At 43.8% G+C, this 22,567-nt stretch overlaps 1 protein-coding gene across 2 annotated transcripts in view; it reads left to right on the top strand.

Annotated features, from left to right (window-relative positions):
* Window positions 1-22,567, top strand: part of VRK2 (VRK serine/threonine kinase 2) — a 63,188-nt gene that overhangs the window by 22,751 nt on the left and 17,870 nt on the right. For both annotated transcript variants that reach the window (XM_077333323.1, XM_077333332.1), the window contains 2 exons: window positions 5,916-6,048; window positions 20,800-20,920. In XM_077333323.1, the coding sequence (XP_077189438.1) occupies window positions 5,916-6,048; window positions 20,800-20,920 (254 nt within the window). The remainder of the gene's footprint in view (window positions 1-5,915; window positions 6,049-20,799; window positions 20,921-22,567) is intronic.

The raw sequence follows: 22,567 nt of genomic DNA, 5'->3' as shown, positions 1-22,567 counted from the left end.
AAAAAGGTGTTGCCCCTGCAGGAAGAGAGAGCTGTAGTCCCAATAGCACACTCCAGTTCAGCAAAGGAGATGCTGGAGCAGGAAATGGTTAAAGTCAGAGACTAACATTGCAAAGCTGCCTGGAGCACAAACAGGAATCAGTAATTTTAACAGAATCAGCTACAAGATAGCCTCTATTTTTCTTTTTTTCTTTTTTCAGGAAACAAGGAAAAGAAGCCCATCAAGAGCAATATAATTAAATTAAGTGCAAGGTCACTCTTAACGCTGCTCACATTTTTTTTTCAGGGCAGGAATTTGCCTCCCAGGAGAACACAAAACTAGTTAAAGAGTGACACAGAAACTAGTTTCTGAACTTAGAAACTGCAGATAAGGAGCTGCAGCTTGTATGGCTGTGGTTATTGCTGAAGGGAAGTGCCTTCAAAAGTATGGTCGAGAGAAGCCATGTAAGCTTCAGGTGCAGCAGTCTTCGCTTTGGTAAATGGTGGACAGTTCCTTGTTTAGAGCTATTGACAGTGGAAGCATGGCTAGTGAGGGTTGTTTGGAATCCAGTTCCAAGCACAGATTTAGAAGCCCATGCTCCTTGACGTTGTACTGGACAGTGCCTGGGTCTAGTCCTTATGGCTTTGTGCAGTTTAAACAGGTGAAGTCAGAGTGCAGGTAAGGCAATCCCTGATAGAAAACTAAGTAACAGGAGATCTGAGTAGGTAACCAAAATGTCCCTTAACAGTTTTCCATAGCAGACTGTCTCTGCTCTTCTGCTGATACTTGTTGGATGCAGTGATCTATGAGTTCCTTCTCCCACTTCCAATTTGGGTACTGGACATTCATTACATTGACAGAGAAGAGCATCAGTGGATTTGTTGAATGGAAGCTTGGATTTGTTTTGAATAGCTTCCACTGTAGAACTCTAGTCACAGAACTTTGACAACTTAAAGAAAATTCTGTCCTGTCCGGCTACACAATCCACTGCTTGAGAAAAAACAGAGTGCATTGTAAAGGTCTTGCAACGGGTGGAAAGCTACAGTTGGTATCAATTTACTGCAGTTTGTACAAGCTGTCATTTGTTTCCGCCACATCCTTCCTTCTTTTATTTCTATGTTGTGATGGGATAAGAATGTAAGAAGAGTGCTGCTGGATCAGACCAGCTTCCATCTAGTCCAGCATCCCATCTCACACAGTGGCCTACCAGTTCCTCTGAATAGCCAGCAACAGGGCATAGAGTTCAAGACCTTCCTGATGCTGCTTCCTGGCTCTAGGATTCAGGGGATTAGTTCCTCTGAATGTGGAGGTTCCTCACAGTCACCAAAAAGTTGGTGAGACAGGACTTCCCTTTGCAGAAGCCATACTGATTTTCCTTCAGCAGGCTTTGTCCCTCTATGTGCCTAACAATTCTATACCAACTTGGTGTAGTGGGTAAAAGCATGGATTTCTGATCTGGTGTGCCAGGTTTGGTTCCCCACTTCACATGCAGCCAGCTGGGTGACCTTGGACTCACCATAGCACTGATAAAGTTGTTCTGACCAAGCAGCGATATCGGGCCTCTCTCAGCCTCACCTACCTCACAGGGATCTCTTGTGGGGAGAGGAAAGGGAAGGCGATTGTAAGCCACTTAGGAGGAGACTTCTTTTGGTAGAGAAAAGCAGCATATAAGAACCAGCTCTTCTTTGATTACAGTTTCTGCTAATTTGCCTGTGACAGCCATTAAACTGACTGCTCTGTAATTTTCAAGTTCCCTTTTTAAAAATTGGTGTCATATTTCCTACTCTCCAGTCTTCTGGTAAGTGGCTGAATTTAGTGATAGGTTACACGCACTTGTTAATAGATAAGTTACCTCACATGCGAGTTTTTTAAGAACACTTGGGTGCCTGCTAATGGAATCTGGAGACTTACCAGTTTTTAATTTCCCAGTAAGTCTATAACTTCATCTCTGGTCGCCTCAAATTGGCTCATTTCTTCACACTATGAAAATAAGGGCTGTAACATAGGTACATGCCACACATGTTTTACAATTCTCGCAGAAGCAAAAAAATCATTGAGCTCTGTCATCTCCCCATTTTCCTTTAGCAATCTTTTTATTCTTTTGTCATCCTATCTGAGGGACTGCTTATCTCCTTATGCCCCCCACAGGGTTCTCTGCTCTATGGGTGCTAATCTATTGGAGGTCCCTGGTCTTAAGGAAGTACGCCTAGTCTCTACCCAAACCAGGGCTTTTTTGCTCCTGGCCCCAGCCTGGTGGAATGAGCTCCTGGGAGAGCAGGGACCCTGATGGAGCTATCAGAGTTCTGCAGGGCCTACAAAACGGAGCTGTTCTGCCATGTCTTTGGTGGTGGCCAGGAAAAACAGGGCCCCTCCTCAGGCTATGAGGCGACACCCTGGTGGGGTGTGTAGATCATGCTGTCAATCTTGTTTCATTTTAGGCCATGTTGTCTGTTCTGTCTTTGGGGCGGGGGTTTTATGATGTTTTATGGGGATTTTATAGTACCTTACTATGAATCTCTGGAGAGTGGCCGGCTAAAAATCTAAGAAATAAATGAAGGACACATTTGCTTTGCTGACTGGTTTCCTACTCCTGATATATTTTTTAAGTGTTTGTCTTGATGCTTTTAGCAACATCCTACTAAAATGTCTTTTCATGCCTAATCATTGCCTTATATTTATTTTGCCAGAGCCTGTGATCCCTCTTGTTCAAGTCATTGGGTCAGACTATTTTTTAGAAGACACCTCTTTTTATAGCTTTTTTGACTTCTGTTGTTAATCATGCAGGCCTTCTTTTAGATGTAGCAGTCCTTTCCTAACCTGTGGTATATGTAGTAGAGTAGAGATCTGTATGATGGTCATCACCAGTAAGCGTCTTGTCACTCACTTGCTTCATCCCCAAACATGTCCTGGTTTCCCCTCATTTCATTAGCATAAAAGGTGCTTCAGAAAACCCAAGAGGTATCACATTTGGGTCTGCAGGGAGTTTTTGTTCAGAAATAGCTGCCTTCATCATTGGATGCTGCATGTCTTGGAACCTCCCAATATTCTATGATCAGTCCTAACATCTATGATGATTATTTTGTGGTTGCAGCCACTGCCATGCTAGACTAGATGGACCATTGGCCCGATTCAACATGGCTGCTCTTATTTTATTGTTCTGCCAAGCTTTGAAATGGTTGCTTACTCTAATAAGACTTTTCACTGCTGTTCTGATGATCCTATAGTTTTGTAATTGTTGTATGTTACTGTAGTTGTTTGTTATGGGAACGTATGGTTTTAATTGTATAAGTTACATTGAGGTATGGTTGGTGGAAAGGTGAGATTTGAGTAGCAGCAGTATCTTTGACTTGGTAGTAGAGCCCTTGTCTTGGATCTAGAAGTTTAGCACCAGGAAAACCCAGATCAAAATCTCTACCTGGACTACAAACTCACTAAGTGATCTTGAAACAAAAACTCACCCTTAACTTACCTCACAGGGTTGTTATAAAGATAAAATGGAGGAGGAACCATTAATGCTTCTCTGAGCTCCTTCAGGGAAGTGCAGGACAGACAATGAATGACAATCGACTCCAGGTCTGGAAAGCCACTGCCAGTCAGAGGAAAGTACTAAGCTAGATGGATTCATGGTCTGCCTGAATATAAGGCAGCATCTGTCAAAGACGGAGGTCCTGTGGCTGGGTAGGAAGGGCTCATGTGAGGAAGTGTGTCTGCCCACCCTGGGTAGTGTACAGCTATCTGTGGCTCACTCACTCATACCTGGGCATGATTCTGGATGCTTCCCTCTCAATGAAAGCTCAGGTTATGAGAGTAGTGCAGCTGGCGTTCTACCACCTTTACCAAGCCAAACTACTAGCACCCTACTTGGCCATGGAACACCTAGCCACAGTGATCAATGCAATGGTCACCTCTAGAGTGGACCTCTGCAACTCACTGTACGCAGGCCTGCCCTTAGCCTTGATTCAGATATTATAGGTGGTCCAAAACAGCCAGGGTCCTCACGGCAACACTATGGAGGTCCCACATCCGGCCCATCCTTCAACAACTACAGTGGCTACCAGTCGAATTCCGGATCCGGCTAAAGCTTCTGGTAATCACCTTCAAGGCTATACTTAGTCAGGGCCCAGTGTACCTGAGGCCTCTCTGCCTTTCTGCCTACACCCCTCAAAGAGCATTGTGCTGTGCTACCTCCAACTGGCTAGTGATCCCTGGCCCAAAAGAAGCCCGCTTGACCTCAACTATGGCCAGAACCTTCTCTGTCCTGGCCTCCACCTGGTGGAATGGGCTCCCAGAGGAGATCACGGTCCTAATGTAACTAAAACAGTTCCACAAGGCCTGCAAAAGGGAACTTTTCCATCAGGCATTTTGTTGAGGTCCCAGAACCAGTAACATTGCTGGGCCCCCGAACCTCCCTCCCAGGAATCCATGTATCTGAAGTGAACCATGGACCTGTTTGATTGTTCTGTTAAAAAGTTATTTTTGTTGTTGCTATTACTATTGCTGTATTTTACTTGACATAAAATCGAGTTTGATGAATTGTTCTTTATGTTCCATGTGAACCGCCCTGAGCCTCAGGGGAGAGCAGTATACAAATGCAATAAATAAATAAAATAATATTAAAATGGCCAGCATGCGTTTGGGAATAAAAATGAAGTATAGGATGATGGGGAAATGTGGATACCCTACTGAGAAACGTACATTTATGTTTTTGAATCAAGTATTTCATCATATCTAGTTGGGGCTCTGATCCAGCTGGATAAAAAGGGGGAACAGAAGGAATTTAGGTGAAAGAGAAGAGTGGAAAAGAGGCTAGGAGTGGACCTCTTGCTTTCTGCATGTGCTGTGGATGCTTCTAAAGTGGCATTGGGCTCTAAAGTGAAATGGTAAGGAAGCTGTCTGTTCCCTGCCTTTTGTAGAGCTTGCCTAGTGTTCCAGTGACTTGTTGAATAATACCTTGATAAATGCCCCCCCCCCCACATGCACAGCTGACTTGTTCAGTATGCAGACCTGTTAAATATGGAAAGAAGGGTAAGTGGGTGAAGGGGAAAGGCTGTAGCACATTAGCTGGTTTTGCTACAGACTTACCACCACCTTGAAGCTGCCAGTTCTTGGTTGGGAAATATCTGGAGGTTTTGGGGTGCAGCCTAGGAAGGCTCAGGTTTGGGGAAGGCAAGGACCCCTCAGCGGTGTATGATGCCATAGGATCCACCCGCCAGAACAGCCATTTTCTCCATAGGAACTGGAGATCAGTTGTAATAGTGGGAGATCTCCCAGTGCAACCCTTTCTTCAGTACCATTTAAAAATCTGTCAGATTCAGATGTTGTAAACCTAATGGCAGGTAGCTGCCTTTTCTGGACAACAGGCTGCTCATTTCAGGGAAGATGTGTATCCCAGATCCTTCTGAAGGCCTTGCGGGAAGCATACAGCCTCCATCCCCCCCCCCCCATAAATTAGTATGTGAGTCACTGTTTGTGAAACTTTTTCGTCTCTTTTCTGTAACCATGGCTGTTATGAACTTGTAGAAGGGCTGGCTGTTGAAAGATTGGATCTGTCGTGTCTGTGTGTGTGAGTGTGTTTAGTAAGGAGGAGAAGGGGTCCCATAAGCAGCATGAAGACAGATAAAAGACATATTGCACTTTATGATGTCTAGATGCCCACCTGGAGAGAAGAGAGCTTAGGAACAAAATAGGCTGAAATCCTATTGTACTCTGAAATATGATGGGGTATAGGAGACAGACCATTGAGAAGGGGGGGGGTTAGGGTAGATGTTACAGCCCCCAGAAGTATATATTTTATCCTGAGTTGCCATTTGGATTAATAAAATGCAGATTTTGGAATGTCCTTAAACCACCATTTTCCTCCGGCTTAATTAGAAAGGTTATACTTTTCAGAGGACAAAAGCAGCATTACTCATTTTTTTTCTGTTCGTGTCTTCCAGGTTTATCTTGCAGATTATGGACTCGCCTACAGATATTGTCCCAATGGGAACCACAAAGAGTATCGGGAAAATCCTAGAAAGGGCCATAATGGGACAATAGAGTTTACCAGCTTAGATGCCCACAAGGGAGTAGGTACGTTTTTCTTTTACTCTCCCCCCTTCCCCCCTCTTCCAGACATTTCAGAATAAACGTGCAGTCGGGCCGCGTGCAGCATAACCTGAATAGCTGTGGATTTCAGTGCAACTTTATGTGCCCCTGTGTGGTGGCCTCCTGTCCTGCCTGGATCAATGTGGTTATCCCCCTGTGGCAAAGGAGGATGCAGTATAAAGCAGAGTAAATTCCAACTAGGGCTGCAAGGCAAGACTCCCTCCTCCATAAATGTGACCTGTGAATATGCTTTGTTGTAACATACTGTGGGGGGTTAGTTGGGAGTTCTGTAGGTTAGATGACGATTCCTTGTGCCACTGGACCTGCTGATCATTGGGATATGGTTGCTGTAGGCTGTCATGATCATTGTTCTGTCTATCAGATGAGCCTGATGATATTTCCTGTTTTGTAGCTCCAAGGACTTCTGTGTTCTCTTAGTCTCAACTCCTGCGGGGGGGGGGGGGGCTTGGGGTATCCCACAAAGTCACCAGTCTATCACTTGGCCTTTTGTTCCAGGCATCCACAGCCTCTCTAGCAAGAAGTGGTTGTCTTTGTTCTGTGTGTCTGTCTCTCAAGACGATTGTACATGGGAAAAAATTACAGCTTTGTGGTTATTCCTATAGTGCCTTGAATTTGGTTGCAGCTTCTTTGCACATTTTCACACTGGGGAATGGCCAGGTCCAAGAATGGCTTCATACATCAGTGTGCTGTGAAATGCAAATGCATGGATACATTTGCAGGTTTGTGAGAGTGAATGAGGCCAGCGTTGTAAAGTATTGTGCAAATAATATTCTTCCCCTAACCTGTTAGTCAAAATGCGTGTACTTTTTGGCATCTTATCTACCTCATACTCTACTTTGTCCCAGATGTGTACCCAAAGTGGCTTGCAACGTTCTCGCCTCCTGTCCTTCAGTCAGATTACGGGGAGGGAGTTCTGGAATGGGTGAAAGTTAACTATCTGAAACGTAATATTGGTAAAAACAGGTGTAAAACAGCGGGAAAAGATTTAACTCAGGAATTGGGATGTCTCCTGTTCCGGATGGGGTTGAACCCCACCTAAAGGAACAGGTTTGTAGATGGGTGTGCTTTTGGAACCAGAACTCCTGTTGGATAAACAGGCAGTAGCACTGGCCAGAGGTGCATCTCACCAGCTTTGACTAGTGAGCCAGAGCGTCCCTTCCATCTGCTTTACATAGTACCTTTCCTGAGGAGTGTCCCAAGGTTTCAGTTGGTACAGAGTCCTGCAACCAGAATTTCAACAGGAGAGGGTTGTGGGGACTGTATCACCCCAGTCTTGTTTCACTTATGCTGTCTCCCAATTTGCTTCCTGGCCCAGTCTGCAAATTAAAGCCCTATATGACTTCTGGGCCAGCATAGCTGAAGGACCACCGACTGACATATGAGCCTACCTCATATGTCTTCACAGGCCCTGCTTTGGGTGTCCCTTCCATCTGAAGCTAGATGGATGGCAATCCAAGGACAGGCCTTCTTGGTTGTGGTAATGGAACTTTGGAACGCCCTCCCCAAGAAACTTGGTCTGTCTCTGTTGACCGTTGTCTTCTGCCAGTGGGTGAAGATTTTAACATCTCCCTGCTAATAGTTATTGGCCCTCTCCCTGGCAGTGTTATCTGTGTCCATTTCTGTTTTATTGAATTGTTCAAATATTTTATATGTTCTTTATTTTAAATGCTATCTAAATGAAATGGTTCAGAAATTTGCTACCTTGGGGATCGCACTTGAGAGGAAAGGCAGCATTAAAATATTTTAAATAAATAAAAAAACAACCTTGTGATATAGGTCAGGCTGAGATTATATGACTAGCCCAACATCGCCCTGCAAGCTTCTGTGCTATAATGGGATTCAAGCCTGAGTCTCCCTAGATCCTTGTCCTCTAACCCAGGGGTAGTCAACCTGTGGCCCTCCAGATGTTCATGGACTACAATTCCCATGAGCCCCTGCCAGGATTTGCCAGGATTGTAGTCCATGAACATCTGGAGGACCACAGGTTGACTACCCCTGCTCTAACCGCCATACCCTGCTGGGTTTTTGTAGTAACAAGAAGATCACCTAAACCAAGTGACATCCTTTAATTGGTACATCAAACCTTGACATGATTGCAGTTCCAAGTCTGAGCAAAAACATCAGGGCTTTAGAAATCAACTTGGAACACTTTTGAAATCATATAATCATAGCGGGGTTGGTGTCATATGAAGCTCCTTGAGTTCCCATTAGGAAGACTCCAAGTGATTAACTTGCACCCACCATAGATCCCCTATGGAGTCTATAGATGTCTGTGCTATACAGTTCTCCAGGTTGTAGGTGTGAGCTGTACAGTTCTCCAGGTGGAGTAGCATTGCACCCTACCAGCCTGTTCAACGCACAGAGCAAGCACAGGTCAAATTGGCACTGGGAAGCAGCCTTCTCTTGTTGTTTCCAGACTTGGCCAGTCCCTCAACTTCCACTGCAAGGATGTCAGGAGTCCACTTAGGTGTTAGCCTTTTCCAACTCCCGTATACTGTGCTCTGCAGCCAGATGACTCTTAATTATGTTTGCTGCACTAAATATCTCAAGGTATCCTGTTGCAAACTGTGTAAAGTGTTAACTTTTTCCCAAAAAAACCTCCCCCCCAGTAGCCTTTCATATATCTTACTTATTTAAACTCACTTTGACGGTATTGGAAACACATTTGCAGGTAAATTACATACATAGTCCTTTTATTGGATATCGATTGTACTGCCTTGCATTCCAAGGCAGACTTAATTCAACAATTCCCTAATTAGTTAAAGTCATAACCTGTGTCTTGTATTCATTTACCATTAATTAAACCTCAGCTGTTTATTACACTGCAGTCCAAATTCAATAGAAGGCCCATGGAGCCATAAAAAAGGGAGTGGAAGGTCAATATTGGAAATATATGGCACGGTGTGTCCCCCTCCCCCCGATGGCTGGCTGCATTGCTTGCAATCAATATGGTCAATGCAACACGACTTTCTTAGTTGCTATGTCAGCAAGACAAAAAGTCAATTCTAATGTTATGCTAGTGTGAAAAAATACCAGTGATTATTGCCAAACTTTTGTTAACTTGAGATTTTTCAGCCTCCTTTGCATGTTGCCTGCAACTCACTCCCCAAATGACTATGGGAGTCCACCTTCCTTCTGATCCTTCTTCAGAGCTCTGTTTTTCCATCAAACCTTTAATTTAGTTCTATAGGAGACTCTCTGTTTTCTCTGCACCTAGTTGCCCACTTTGGGTTTGCCCCCATTTCCTAGCTTTGGCTTTGTTGAAATTTTGGTTGGGGAACTGCTGCCATGAACCAAGTCAGACTATTGGTCCATGTAGCCAGTGTGTTCTTTTTCAACTGATAGTGGCTTTCCATTAAAGGGGTCTCCGTCTTTTTACTTCAGGTCCTTTATTTGGAAATGCCAGGGATTGAACCAGGGACCATTTGCAGAGCACCGGTTCTCCTATTGAACTATTGCCCCACTCTGTCAAGCATGGTGTGAGAAGAAAACTTGTATACCGAAAGGATCAGGATTTCTAAAAGTCTTCCCCTTCCCTCCACCTTCTGTTGCCCATTTTTAGTAGAGAGAATCTACAAACATTTGCGAACGGTTAATAGCTGCTGAACTGTTATCTTAAACTAATACTTTCTAACGAGTTTTACTTGGCACAAACAACTATATATTATTGCTTTTTCTATTAAAAGGACCATTGACCATGTAATGTAGAGGCCTTGATAATTTGCCAGCACTGTTAAGACCTGCAGTCATTTAGGGCTGGTCATTAGGAAAAATGAAATGGGACTCCGGGCGTCTCTGACGCTGAGACAATTGCACTGCTTGACCTGCTGGAAATGTTTTAGGAGTAAAGAGGCCGTAATGGGCAAGCAGTTCCTGACCCCTACCATGGGATAAGGATGATAGAAATCTGTTAAATCCACTGATGCTGTGAGCTCTTTGGCTACAGGCATGCCGGGCCTGTGAAATGCACTTTCTCCATTAATACAGGAATTATCGGGTGAAAAACGGCAAGCGGAGGCTGCTGTTTGGATGGCATCAGAGCTCTTGCTGTGTTGGCGGTGAAGGAACGAGCGTTGAAATAAGGCTAGGGCAGGATATTCAAACCATTCAGATCTACATTCTGTGATAAAATGGAGTAGAAATGAACCCTGTTTCCATAATGCGTTCTCTGCGGGTCTATTTAATGCAGGAGATGTAGGCATGTTATTTATTTTATTTTATTTATTACATTTGTATACCACCCTCCCCTAAGGCTCGGGGCGGTTCACATAGAACGTAGTAGAACAGTACATTAAACTGAGTGAACAAAGGTAGAAGGTAACAATAATAATAACAACAAACAGAGGATAACATTCCAACAGTTAACAATCTAATAAGCCCATGGCTGGTCAGATCTTTCATATGGGTACAAGGGAAGGGGGGTTGGAATCCAGTAGGTGTTGTATAGTTTTAGTCGACCTAAACCAAATGCCTGTTGGAGGAGCTCCCTCTTGCAGCCCCTGTGGAAGTGTTTTAGTTCTGATCTGCTCTGGGAGACCTTCAGCCTGATCCAGAATTCTACTCGTAGCCAGCGCAGTTGTTGGAGGATGGGCCACATGTTGGACCTCCATGGTGTTGCTGTGAGGACCCTGGCCACTGCATTCTTGACCAATTGCTTGACTTTACTGCTTCCAGGCAGCTGGTCCATAGTCATGAGAGCTAGAAACATTTTATTTAAAAAAAAAAACCCTGTGAAATCCTTAGGATCTCTTACTTCTGTGCCAGAGCTAGATATTCTTGTGAGCCCCCTTTTAGGAGTTGTGCCAAGAATGGCAGAATAGATATTTGCTAGGTAAACATTTTGAGAAGGACATACCACTCTTGTCTGTGAAGTTTCCCTTCTTGGAGAAGATTACGGGAAGTCTCACTGGTGCAAGACCGCACGTTCCCTTTGGTGCACAGCTGGTGTCTTTTAATAGCTTGGCCCTTTAAGAGGAGTTGCTTTAGAATCTACCAAGGTGAGACATTTAGCAGAGAAGCAGAGTCCTAATGAGCAGCACCACCACTGTGGACAGGTTGTCCTTGATCGCTGTGGGGGGACTTGCTGTCTCTGATTCTCCCTAGACAATCAAAGGTACAGAGAGAGGGCTGCCATTTTTAAAGCTGATTGCAATTTGGCAATAGTGGTTTCTATATAGTCTTTTTCAGCTTTCATTTTCAAGGGTACCATGTTTCTTAGCCTACAGCACAACACAGAGTGTGTTTCTTCCTCTGTGTGTGATATTTTCCAGAGGGCTCTCAAAGGCATACCTGTGAACACTGTGCCTCCCATGCTAAAATAAGAAATTGAAATTATGTGACAGAGCAGTCTGGGGAATCTTCATCAGAAAAAAATTAAAAGCTGGATTCTGCAAGCTGTATAAATGCAAGCAGATCTAAAGGCTTCAGAAGAGAAAGGTGTTGTATTCCATGCTTCTCGTGCTGTGTTTCAAAGGTAGTTGTATTGTGGCACTAGCTATTGTATGTGCAAGCCTAATTTTCCGTGGAGCTTTTAACTGACACAAGTGAGAATGTGCCGGCAGAGGCTCATGGGAATTGTAGTCAATGAGCATCTGGAGAAGGCATAGTTTGACAATCCCTGGTCTAGTGACACCTGCCAGTCTTGACCTTGTGCTCTCCCAGTGTTACCTTGGAATTCTTGTTCATGCTCTGCTGAGGTGCATGGGGGGAAGAATCCATTACATGGCCCTTGCCATTGTTCTTAAGAACTGTGCTGCTGTGAGATGTGCCTGTAACTCTGCCTCCTTCCATGCGTCCTTAGTCCTCCCATTAGGCGTTAAGAAGTGACCTCACTGGTACGTGAATTGACATGGTATAACATCGAAAGGGACCTGAGGCATGGTTGGTCCCGAGATCTGAACATTCTTTGAGGTTTTGTCTTTTCCTCCTCCACTGCGTGCCTCTTTAAAAGGAGTTCAGCTGAGTGCTTTGGACTGATCTCCGTAGAGGCATGGTCTCATTCTCAGGACCCAAGTACGGTGAACCATAGGCTCTCAAAGCAGAATAACAGCCTGCCATGTCACTAACAGATGTCAAGACCCCTGTAAAGCCAAGAAATGTGTACTATATAAATAATGGACGTTTAGCATGTTCATTAGCACGCTCTTTGGTTTCCCAAATTGATTGTCTTATGATTTGAAGTGATGGTCTAAGTGTTTCTCTCTCTCTCTCTCTCTTTCTCTGTGTATAACATAGAATCTGCCCAGACCCCGTTGAACATGCATTTTGAAAACTGCCTTGTGTAAATAGTGTGAGTTTTCCCCGCTTGTACCTCGATAATTAAAGAGAGTTATACATACGTCAAGCATACCTCTTAAAAATTTGTTACATTGTTAGTAGTGTTAAAAAGTAATATTTGAATCAATGTACCATATGGATTTTTGTAGATTTTCTACTCACTGAGGCATGCAGTCAATACCTAATTTCTCCGGAGATATACTGCGCTTAACGTATTGAGCTTCTTTTAAATACTCTAGGCTCTGCACACCAAGTGCGTCAGACCAGTTTTAATTTGCCATCATTGATGAACATAAGAGGAATATGAACTGTCTGAATTAAATTTCTGTCTCTGTGTGTATGAGCGGGGGGGGGGGAGGAAGGGGGTCAAAACGCTCCTTCTGTCCAATTCTTTTAAACAAGTAAATTACATAGTTAATGTTAACAGATTTGCTCCTTTCTCTGAGAGAGGCAGAAATCAACATCTCAATATTCTTTATTAATTTGGCAAAGCTGTGCTGAAGTGCATTCCTTCAAGTGCTTTATAGCTATATTGGAGTTTGGATTTTAAAAAGGATCTGAATTTTATTGCATGCACAAATAATGCAAATGAAAGCTACTCTGATGTGTTCGTTAGCCAGAATATGTCCTGTTGCAGTGGCTGAAACACACATGGATACAAGCTCTGTGTGTCTCTGAGGCTCCAAGTTCAGATGCGTTCTGAAAGGAAGTGTGATGCGGTCTGCCTTTCCCTCCCCAGGGATGTGATCTCACAATGTTTACATGACGTGATCTTCCATGGTGGAGGGAGAAGAGACAGTTCTAGAACATCTTGCTCTGCCCCCCACAGGAGTTAGTAAGCCTCCCTTATCTCTTGTGGAGACCTTGCTAGACATGGCACCATTTTAGTCTGCCTCTGTACTTTCCTCACTCCGGCTTATAAATTTTGCTGATGACGGTGCGCAAACTGGCTAGATGAAAAGCAGAAGTCATTATCCTTCTTTACCCTTATGGCAGTAGAAACCCTGTGTGCTTATGATCCTGGATTTTTGGGGGGGCGGGGGGGGGACATCATCTGGGCATGGAATTGTGAGTTTCCTGCGTTGTGCAGGGGGGTGGACTAGATGACCCTGGAGGGTCCTTCCAGCTCTATGATTCTAAGTACTGGTACTTTCTGTGAGGATGATATTTTTAAAGTCACATTATCTAAATGTGTGGTAGAAAGGAGCTAAATTTCACCAAACAAACAAAAGGTGTGTAATTTATGCTCGCTTTGGCAGCACATATACTAAGAAGGTGTGTTATTTTACTTTGAGATATGGGTGCCCATGAAGTTTCTCCTTACCCGTGTGCTGACTGACTCTTATCAAAACATTGGCTTTCATGTTGTAGGGTCCACACAGTGCAGGGCCCTGGGGATTTGGGGTAGAAGAAGAAGAGCTGGCTTTTAAACCCTGCTTTTTCTCTGAGGAGTCCAAAGCGGCTTACAATTACCTCTTTGTCCCCTCCCCACAAAAGGTACTTTGTACAGTAGGTGGGACTGAGAGAATTCTGAGAGAATTGTGATTAGCCAAGGGTCAACCAGAAAGCTTCATGTGAGGGAGTGGGGAATCAAACCCGGTTCTCTAGACTAGAGTCTGCCACTACCTCACACTGACTGAACCACTACCTCACACTGACTGAAGCGACCTACTAATAAATGTATATATATCCCTAAAAACTCACTATGTTGGCTACCCTTATCAGTGTAAAATGTTGGGGAAATTGTGTCTTAGTGAAATGTATTTACATTTATTTTTTTCCTCACTGAGGAACCCCTGATAAAGTTCTGAGCCAGGGCACTGCCTTGAAACCATACTAGCACTTCTGTGGGTGCAAGGACTTTGACCAGTGGAGTACGATTTTCCTGTCTCCTCCTTCTCTTGCAGCAGCCCCAAACACCCCTGGAAAACCTGGGCCCCCTCTCCCCCAAAAACGGGATGTTTGGTGGTATTTTGGGCTTCAACAGTGATAGTAGTCTGGATCTGCCTCACTGTTTGAAAACCTTCTGTGCTGCCAGAATACAGTATTTCAACTATTAGATGTATCTTCTCCAACTGGCCTTTCCCTTAAAGAACTTGTGTAACAAAGAGTCTTATGATACCTAAAAGAGTAGCAAACTTCCTTGGGAATTAGCTGTTGTTAGTCAGAAGGACCAGTGTTGATTTAAGCTGCTGCCTATAGTGAGGTCGCAGAGGAAGCTGCCTGGGGGCTGGAGCTCATTGGTAGAGCTCTATGAGTTGCTGTCTGTGAGACTCTAGGTTCAGTCCTGGCATTTAGGCTTAAAGGGGAGCAGGTAGTGAAACCTAGGAAGTCATCTGCAAGAGGGAGCTATCAGGAGAAATGATAGGAGGCCAATTAGAGTATAGGTATTTTTTACTTGTTGTGTTCAACCCATTTCTAAAGGATTATTTTGCAATCCTCAATCTTTCATGAATTATCCGTTCTCTTCATATCCTAAGACCGAATGCATGGTCATATATATACTCAGTACTTGGGCAGGGGATAGGAATTCAGAATGAACTAATGCAACTTGTATAAATGTATCAGTCATGCTTATTCTCTGAGATTTGCAGAAGGATAATTTTTCACCATATTCCTTCCTGTGCTTTAATATTCTCTGGTGAAGCCTTTCTTATGTATCCTACCCTTAGAGGCAGGACCTTCTCTGTGGTGGCACCTTGCCTCTGTAAGTGTCCCCTCAGATTCTGCTGATGCTTACCCAACTTCTGATATATAAAAATGTTATTCCCCATTCATGTGGGTCCCCCCCCCACTGCTTCTGGTGTTTTCATGTCTTTGCATGTGGTTTGATTTATAGCCTTTTTACCCTTAAAAAATAACCCAAGAATTGTGAGATGGAAAGAGAGATGCATGGTAGTGAAGTGGCCCTTGCCCTTTGGAAGTTTAAGCCCTGGCTTCAGAAATTACACTGAGCTACCTGCAGTTCCATTTTCCTGAAAGCTGATGGTATCTGTTGAGATAGGGAATTCTTTTTCCAAATCTACAAACTTTGTGTTGGCATGGAGTAATTGCAGAATATGCACAGCTTGCTCTGCATTGTACTCCAAGCAGAGTTAAAGGTAAAGGTATCCCCTGTGCAAGCACCGGGTCAAGTCTGACCCTTGGGGTGACACCCTCTAGCGTTTTCATGGCAGACTCAATACGGGGTGGTTTGCCAGTGCCTTCCCCAGTCATTACCGTTTACCCCCCAGCAAGCTGGGTACTCATTTTACCGACCTCGGAAGGATGGAAGGCTGAGTCAACCTTGAGCCGGCTGCTGGGATTGAACTCCCAGCCTCATGGGCAGAGCTTTCAGACGGCTGCCTTACCACTCTGCGCCACAAGAGGCTCTCCAAGCAGAGTTACACCTCTCTAAATCTGTTGACGTAGAATGGTGTTAACCCTATTTAGAGTTGCACTGCTAAAGCCCCAGTGCTCAGCTCCTGGTTCACAATGATCATTTCCTGTTGCCATTGTAAGAGAGGGCCACTTGGCATTTTCATGTACAAGTTCCCTCAGCACATTTCCTGGTTTGCCCAAGCTCTCCTTTAAATTGCTATAAGAATAATATGCCTGGTTCTGACATGACTGTCAGAATGGATTATTGGGTAGGGAATGTTTCTGTGAAGCTAGTTATTCTTGTAAATGCCTTGATGTAATAAAGGTAGACATCAGCTCTAAAAATATACAAGTTTAAAATATATATTAAAATTTACTTAGTGTACTGTTTACTGTGTGCCTACCCAGAATTATTTATTTGATTTAGAACAGTTGCCAGAGAATTACGTTGTTAATGAGCAGACCATGTCTCCTTTTTGCATTACCAGTTGGAAAGGCATTTGTCTGCAGAGAAATCAAATGCAGTCTGATTCAAAATCAGAGATTGGGTCTTAATTTTTTGTTGGGGAAAAATATAAGCCTGTAAAAGTGACAGATTATAGGCTGATGATGCTGGATTTTTCAGAACTGAAATAATCATAATTGTTGCTTGGTTTATGTCATCTTGAAAATAAAGCAACATAGTTTTCTTTCCCCCCGCCCCATCAGATTTATTGTTCTTAAATTACTGGAGATATCTTTCAGACTTTTTGGTCTAGTTAGTTTGGGTAAAGTACATTTATTTATATAGATAATCATTGAAGGATAATCATAGCTTTGGCACTGATTTGATTAATTGAAGGGGGGAACCTATTATCGTTTCCAATAATGACAATAGTTGATTATTTGCCAATAAATATATTTCTGTTAAAATGGCAGAAGTATTAAAACATAATCTAAAGAAAATACAGAAGGATAAAAGCAATGCAAACAGATTCGCATAAAATGTATTTGGTTGTGACCTTGACCTTGTCCCTTTACATTAAATTGTATACGTATAAGAGGAAATTATTTACTTTGTATTCAGTAGGCATAGTTGTCTAAAGGCAGACTTAATTTCTCTTATCAGTTTTGGTGGTTCCCATATTTATCCCTCGTATGTGTGTCGTTGGAAGCACGAGAGAGAGAGAGGGAGACGGTGAACAAAGGACAGAACAGTACCCCCTTTTAGAGATCATGCGACCTCTCAAAATATCTAGAAAGTGCTGGTTGTTAAATAAATTAAAAATGAGGTGGGTGGGTATAAAATGTGTTGAACTAGAAAACCATTTTTGGTATAGCTACTTAGTCTACAGCAGTAAAGAACTGGGGTATCTGAGGTCTCTTTAACTTGAAGACCAGTAACAGTAGGTTAGCTACAGAAATCTAAATGATTTAGCATTACTTACTACGTCGTATCAATTACCCCCTCCATTGGGGAGGGGAAATGTGGAGGGAGGAGGAATAGCTCATTATAATTCTGACAACTTTTCTCTGGGGGTTAGTTGGAGCTTTGTCTTTTTCAAACAAAATCGGTTCCAGAGTTGGGGGGGAATGCAAAAGGGGAAATGTAATGAACGTAAATAAATGCTGGCCTCACCAGCAGGCGAGAGAAAGACCAGCTCCTGATGCCAACTCCCCCCTGTCTGGAAATACTAATTGGGGGCATTTAGTTTAATAACGTTAATGTTTAAGCATATTTTATATCATGTTTTATAAATGTTGTTACCCGCCCTGAACAACTTTGGAAGGGTGGGCTAAAATATAATGATAAGACTGCCATAATTGAAGGGAAGGTGTGGAGTTTGTGAACATGAATGGAACCGTTTTGCTCCACTTTCGTTGCAGATACTAGCACATGGGAAACCACAGCAGGATGGCCAGTGCAAAAGATTGTTTCCCTAGAAGCTGACCCTTTGGACATGGTTACAAACTTGTACAGGATATAATGGCATCCTTCTAGATCAGAAAAGGCCTGTTGTACCATCATAGTTAAACAGCAGTGGTCTGGGGTGGGACATTCTCAACTTCTGGGAGAAACTCTTTCATACTGAGGGCTGCTCATCTTTTTGCAGTTCATGGAGGGAAGGGGCTTCTCTCTTGGATCCCAGTCTTCAGCCTGGCCTTAAGGCAGATAAGCATAGTCGACTGTGCTCTGCTTGAGCACCGTGATTCCTGTTCTATTTTCTAAGTTTTCTCAGTAAATATTTATTTGGTTTGTCCTTCCTTTTTTTTCTTCATGGGGAGATCAAGCAGGGAATGGGAAGGACATTGTTTCTCACACAGCCCTGTGCACTTTCATTTGGCTGCAGAAGGAATCAAAAGCTTTTACAGCAGTGAGGCTCCTTCCTTCCAGCGTCTTTGCCCTCCAGGATCTCCCAAGTTGCAGGGTCTCCAATCTTTGGGCCAGGAATTTCCCCAGTTGCTCTCTCAATGTTAGGAGGTTAGGCACTTCCTTGGTCCATCTATCTCAGGTTCATTGTTTCCCTACATAGATTCTGAATGTAGTACTCAAGGCTGTCTCCCGGACTCCACTTGATCCAGTGGCCATGTCTTCCTGGTCAGTATCACCCCAGCCGGGAGAGTATCAGAATTTAGAGCTCTCTCTGTGGACAAAGAACTCTTGTGTCTTCCATAATGATAGTGCTCTGTACAGATGCGGTCTTTATCCCAAAGGTAAATTTTGTCTTTCATAGGTCAGAGGACCTGATTCTCTCCTCCTTCTTCCCTTGTCCCAAGCACCCTCAGAAGAAGGAGTAACATGGTTTTGATGTTAAGAGAGCTCTGAGCTTCTACCTTGATAGAAGTAAGTTCTTTCCTAGAATTGACTTTTTGTGTCTCTTTCACTAAGGCTTCCCTAGGGCACAGAGTCTCTACTTCTACCATTAGTAGGTTGGTTAGAGGCTATATCCTTCTCATTTACAAGTCTCCTGTTCTAGACCCTCCTCCAGGCATTACGGCAGAGGGGCAGCAACCTCTGCAGCCTACAGGTCCTTTCCTTCCCTAGAAGTCATATATAACTTTGACACCTGGAGATATGTCCACTCCTTCACCAGGCATTACAGGATTGATAAAGTAGCATAGGCTACCTGCTGAAGAAGGGTCCTACGGGACATTCTCTCCTTGGGGAATACTGTTTTTATATGTCCCAGAAGTTGATACTGCCCAACCCCAGATTACTGAAGAATGGAAGGTTTCTCTCTCTTACTGTGAATCTTCCTTCTCAGTTGTTCAGTTTCTACTTCTGAAAAAAAGCTCTTCCCTATAGGCAGGCAGGGTTATCGATCTTGACACAATTCCTGGAAGGGAGCGGTTTCTCTTACAGATCCCAGTCTGGCCCCAAAGCAGTGTAACTCCCTCTGCCATACATTTACACAAAACTCAAGAAAGAGTCAGAGACTGTTAGTCAAACAGTTGAGAAAAAAACACAACAGTGCAGAGACATAAACATATCATTGAAACAACTCCCAGAGAATTTCACCTGGAAGACAAAGGATGGAAGTAGGGTGAGAGGAAATCCAAGGTCCAGACAGCACACCCCCTTGGTGCCAAAAGTCAGGTCAATAATTCTACACACACACTCACCGATCACAGAGACGGCAGATTCTAGAAGAGACAAATCTTCCATTTTACGGAATGTATGAGAATGTGTGTGCCCTTTCATCATGTGATTGGCAGGTGGGTGGGTAGCAGGAAAAAGTAGGAACAGAGTTCTGATAGCCATTTGCTAGACTCCCAAGGAGCTGACTTTGGTAAATTAAAAAGTATGTCAAGGGCCTCTTTTGGAATTCCTTTATTGAAAGTTCATAATCCAATACCTGTCAGGTTAAGGGCCTCAGTCTAGAACGATGTAATTCTCTGGCACTTCTCTGCTTTTCTTCCCCTGAATAAATCTTTTATTCTTAATACAGGATGCAAATTATTATGAGAGATAGCAAGTTTAGTTTTTACAAAAGCTCCCTTCATTACTAACCTCTACTTCCTTGTTCAGAGTTCATTTGTTCAATGCATTTTCAGCCAGCAGTCTTTGTCATTTTTTAACAAAGTCAAACAAGATACAAACACATACTGCAGAAGTGCAGAATCCTGTCTTCAACAATGAAGTTAGAAATGGCCATTGGTAACAGGGCTCTTGGGTTACATTAGGCGTCTCTCTGGCCCACATCCTGTCCTCATGACCTTTGCCCTTTCTGTGTGGTTTTCAGTTATCTGCCTGTAATGGACATTTTGGCTGTTGTCAAAAGGGGGGGGGGGGCGGAACGAGACAAAGGACAGAGTTGCATTTGTCTGTGTAACTCAATAAGTTGGCAAAGTCAGCCAGCATTGACTGCAAAATGTAAACACTGTGCTTTTTGAATGATTTGGAAATAAATCCAGATTTAAATTTAACAAAAAGTTTCACTTGAAAAAGCCGGGGGGGGGGGGGGCAGTGTCATTTCAGCCCAGACAAGAAAACTCTTCTCTGTGCAGAGAGAGGCATTGAAGTGCTCACAGCCACTAGAGGGCAGTGTTGCCCTGCCATCTGCTTTCAAAGCGCTCTTGTTTAGCGGAGTAGGAAAGGCCATCTCTGTTTAGTCTGCTCTCGAAGGGTCTCTGCATGACCAGTGTGGACCCCATGGACTTCCTGGAACATGTGTTAGCAATTTAGCAGCAGACATTTATTTCTTTGTTTTACTGCCTGGCTCTTGGAGAAAGTGTTGGTGCCGGGTTATGGGCTGTCTGGATCATGTCAGAGGCCACGGGGATCAAGTTCATGTGACAGGCCAAAGCTGAGGGAAGGATGAAGTCTGAGGAGGTGAGGAAAGTGACCCTCGCCTCTCAGCGGCAACAAATCGTAGCCTGTCTGTGGGCTGTTGCCAAAAAGCCCGGCCATTCGGAGTTCTTGGGACAGCTGAACAAACACCGCAGAGTTTTCCTTGTTTCATCTCGCTATAGCTTTAAGCCACAACCGTTTCTGTTTCTCCAGGAACGAAAAAAGAAAAGGGATGTGGGGGGGGGGGGAAGAAACCCCTTCTTAATGTTCATTTCCCCTCTCTCCTTTGAAACTCTTGCTTTGTTTAGCGCCATCCAGACGAGGGGACCTTGAAATCCTGGGCTACTGTATGCTGCAGTGGATTTGTGGGAAGCTACCCTGGGAGCAGAACCTGAAGAATCCCGAAGCGGTCCAGGCAGCAAAAACAAAGTAAAACACAAGTATCATTTATTAACAAACGCGTATTTATTCTGTCTCTAAAACTCAGGGTGTAATGCGTTCACATTTTTAAGGAGCTAGTAGTGGGGAGAAGGGACCTGAGAAATTAAGAATTCCATGAAAGGATCCACAACAGTCAGTGAGCCAGAGAAGAGCTGGGAGGAGTCGTGGCCTAGTGTTAAGGCGTCTGCTTATCAAGCAGACAATCTCAGGTTCAGGCCTCAAGAATACCCAGGTGTGAGGGATGCCATGAAGCCTTTCCCACCCACTTGAATCTGCAGAGGCAGGAGGAGACATGGTTCAGACATAGCTGCAAACTGTGCTATTCTTGCTGTGTGACTCAGTTCATGTAAAGCTCTGGGCTCCACCATCCCAACGTGTACAGTGAAAGATGGTGTTGCAGAAAACCACAATTTGCCGTTGCATTTAAGTCAGCACATTAGAGTGTGTCCTTTCCCTGCAAATCAGTATTCCAGATTTTGCCTTGAAATTTTGGTTTGCAGGAAAGTGTTAACTGTATTTTTTTCACATTGAGACGGAATGGAAAACTGGTTTGCTACAAAACCACAGTTTTGTGGCAAACCACACTTTTATGTTTGTCTACATAAAAGCAGATGAGCCTCTTGTGGCGCAGAGTGGTAAGGCAGCCGTCTGAAAGCTTTGCCCATGAGGCTGGGAGTTCGATCCCAGCAGCCGGCTCAAGGTTGACTCAGCCTTCCATCCTTCCGAGGTCGGTAAAATGAGTACCCAGCTTGCTGGGGGGTAAACGGTAATGACTGGGGAAGGCACTGGCAAACCACCCCGTATTGAGTCTGCCATGAAAACGCTAGAGGGCGTCACCCCAAGGGTCAGACACGACCCGGTGCTTGCACAGGGGATACCTTTACCTTTTACCTTTTACATAAAAGCAGAGGGAGCATGAGTGTGAAAATAGTGGGGGTAGAACGTTCCATCAGATTGCAGCTGAGTTATGGCAACCCAGTGGGATTTTCAAGGGAAGAGACGAAAGTTTTTTCCCATTGCCTGCCTCTATGATGCGACTCTGGACTTCCTTGGTGGTTTCCCGTCCAAATACTACTCAAAAGTTACCCTGTGTGGCTTCTAAGATCTGATAAAATTGGGCTTGGTCAGGGGTGCATGTGAGAGTAGCCCCACCTATATCCATGCATCAGCAAACCATGGTCTGCCATTTCTTCTAGTGAATGTTTCAGCCCCAATTATATACTAGCTTGTTAAATGTTAAAGATTAGGCACTAAGGGATAATTTGTAAACCAGAAGCTGTGATTTACCTTTCAGCAGAAAATATTATGTTGGCCTGATGGAGCTAAAGTGAGATTTGGAAACTAACCTGATCCATTAATTTCAGGGGCACTCAGTTGTCACTAGCTGGTAGCCTGGTTGATGCCCATCTTTTAACATTGCATTGATTTAAAAGGCTCGAGAAGTGGGCTAAAATGAATAAAATAAAGTTCAATAGGGACAAAGGTAAAGTTCTGCATTTAGGTAGGAAAAACCAAACACACCAATATAGATGGGGGAGACAACTAAGCTTGGAGAGGAGACAACTAAGAGGGGAATTGATAACTATCTTCAAGTATTTAAAAGGGTGCCATATGGAGGATGGAGTAGAATTGTTC

This window comes from Paroedura picta, chromosome 1 (assembly GCF_049243985.1).
Source record: "Paroedura picta isolate Pp20150507F chromosome 1, Ppicta_v3.0, whole genome shotgun sequence".
Lineage (NCBI taxonomy): Eukaryota > Metazoa > Chordata > Lepidosauria > Squamata > Gekkonidae > Paroedura > Paroedura picta.
The sequence above is the reverse complement of the archived record's forward strand: the minus strand, read 5'-3'. Positions and strand labels throughout refer to the sequence as shown.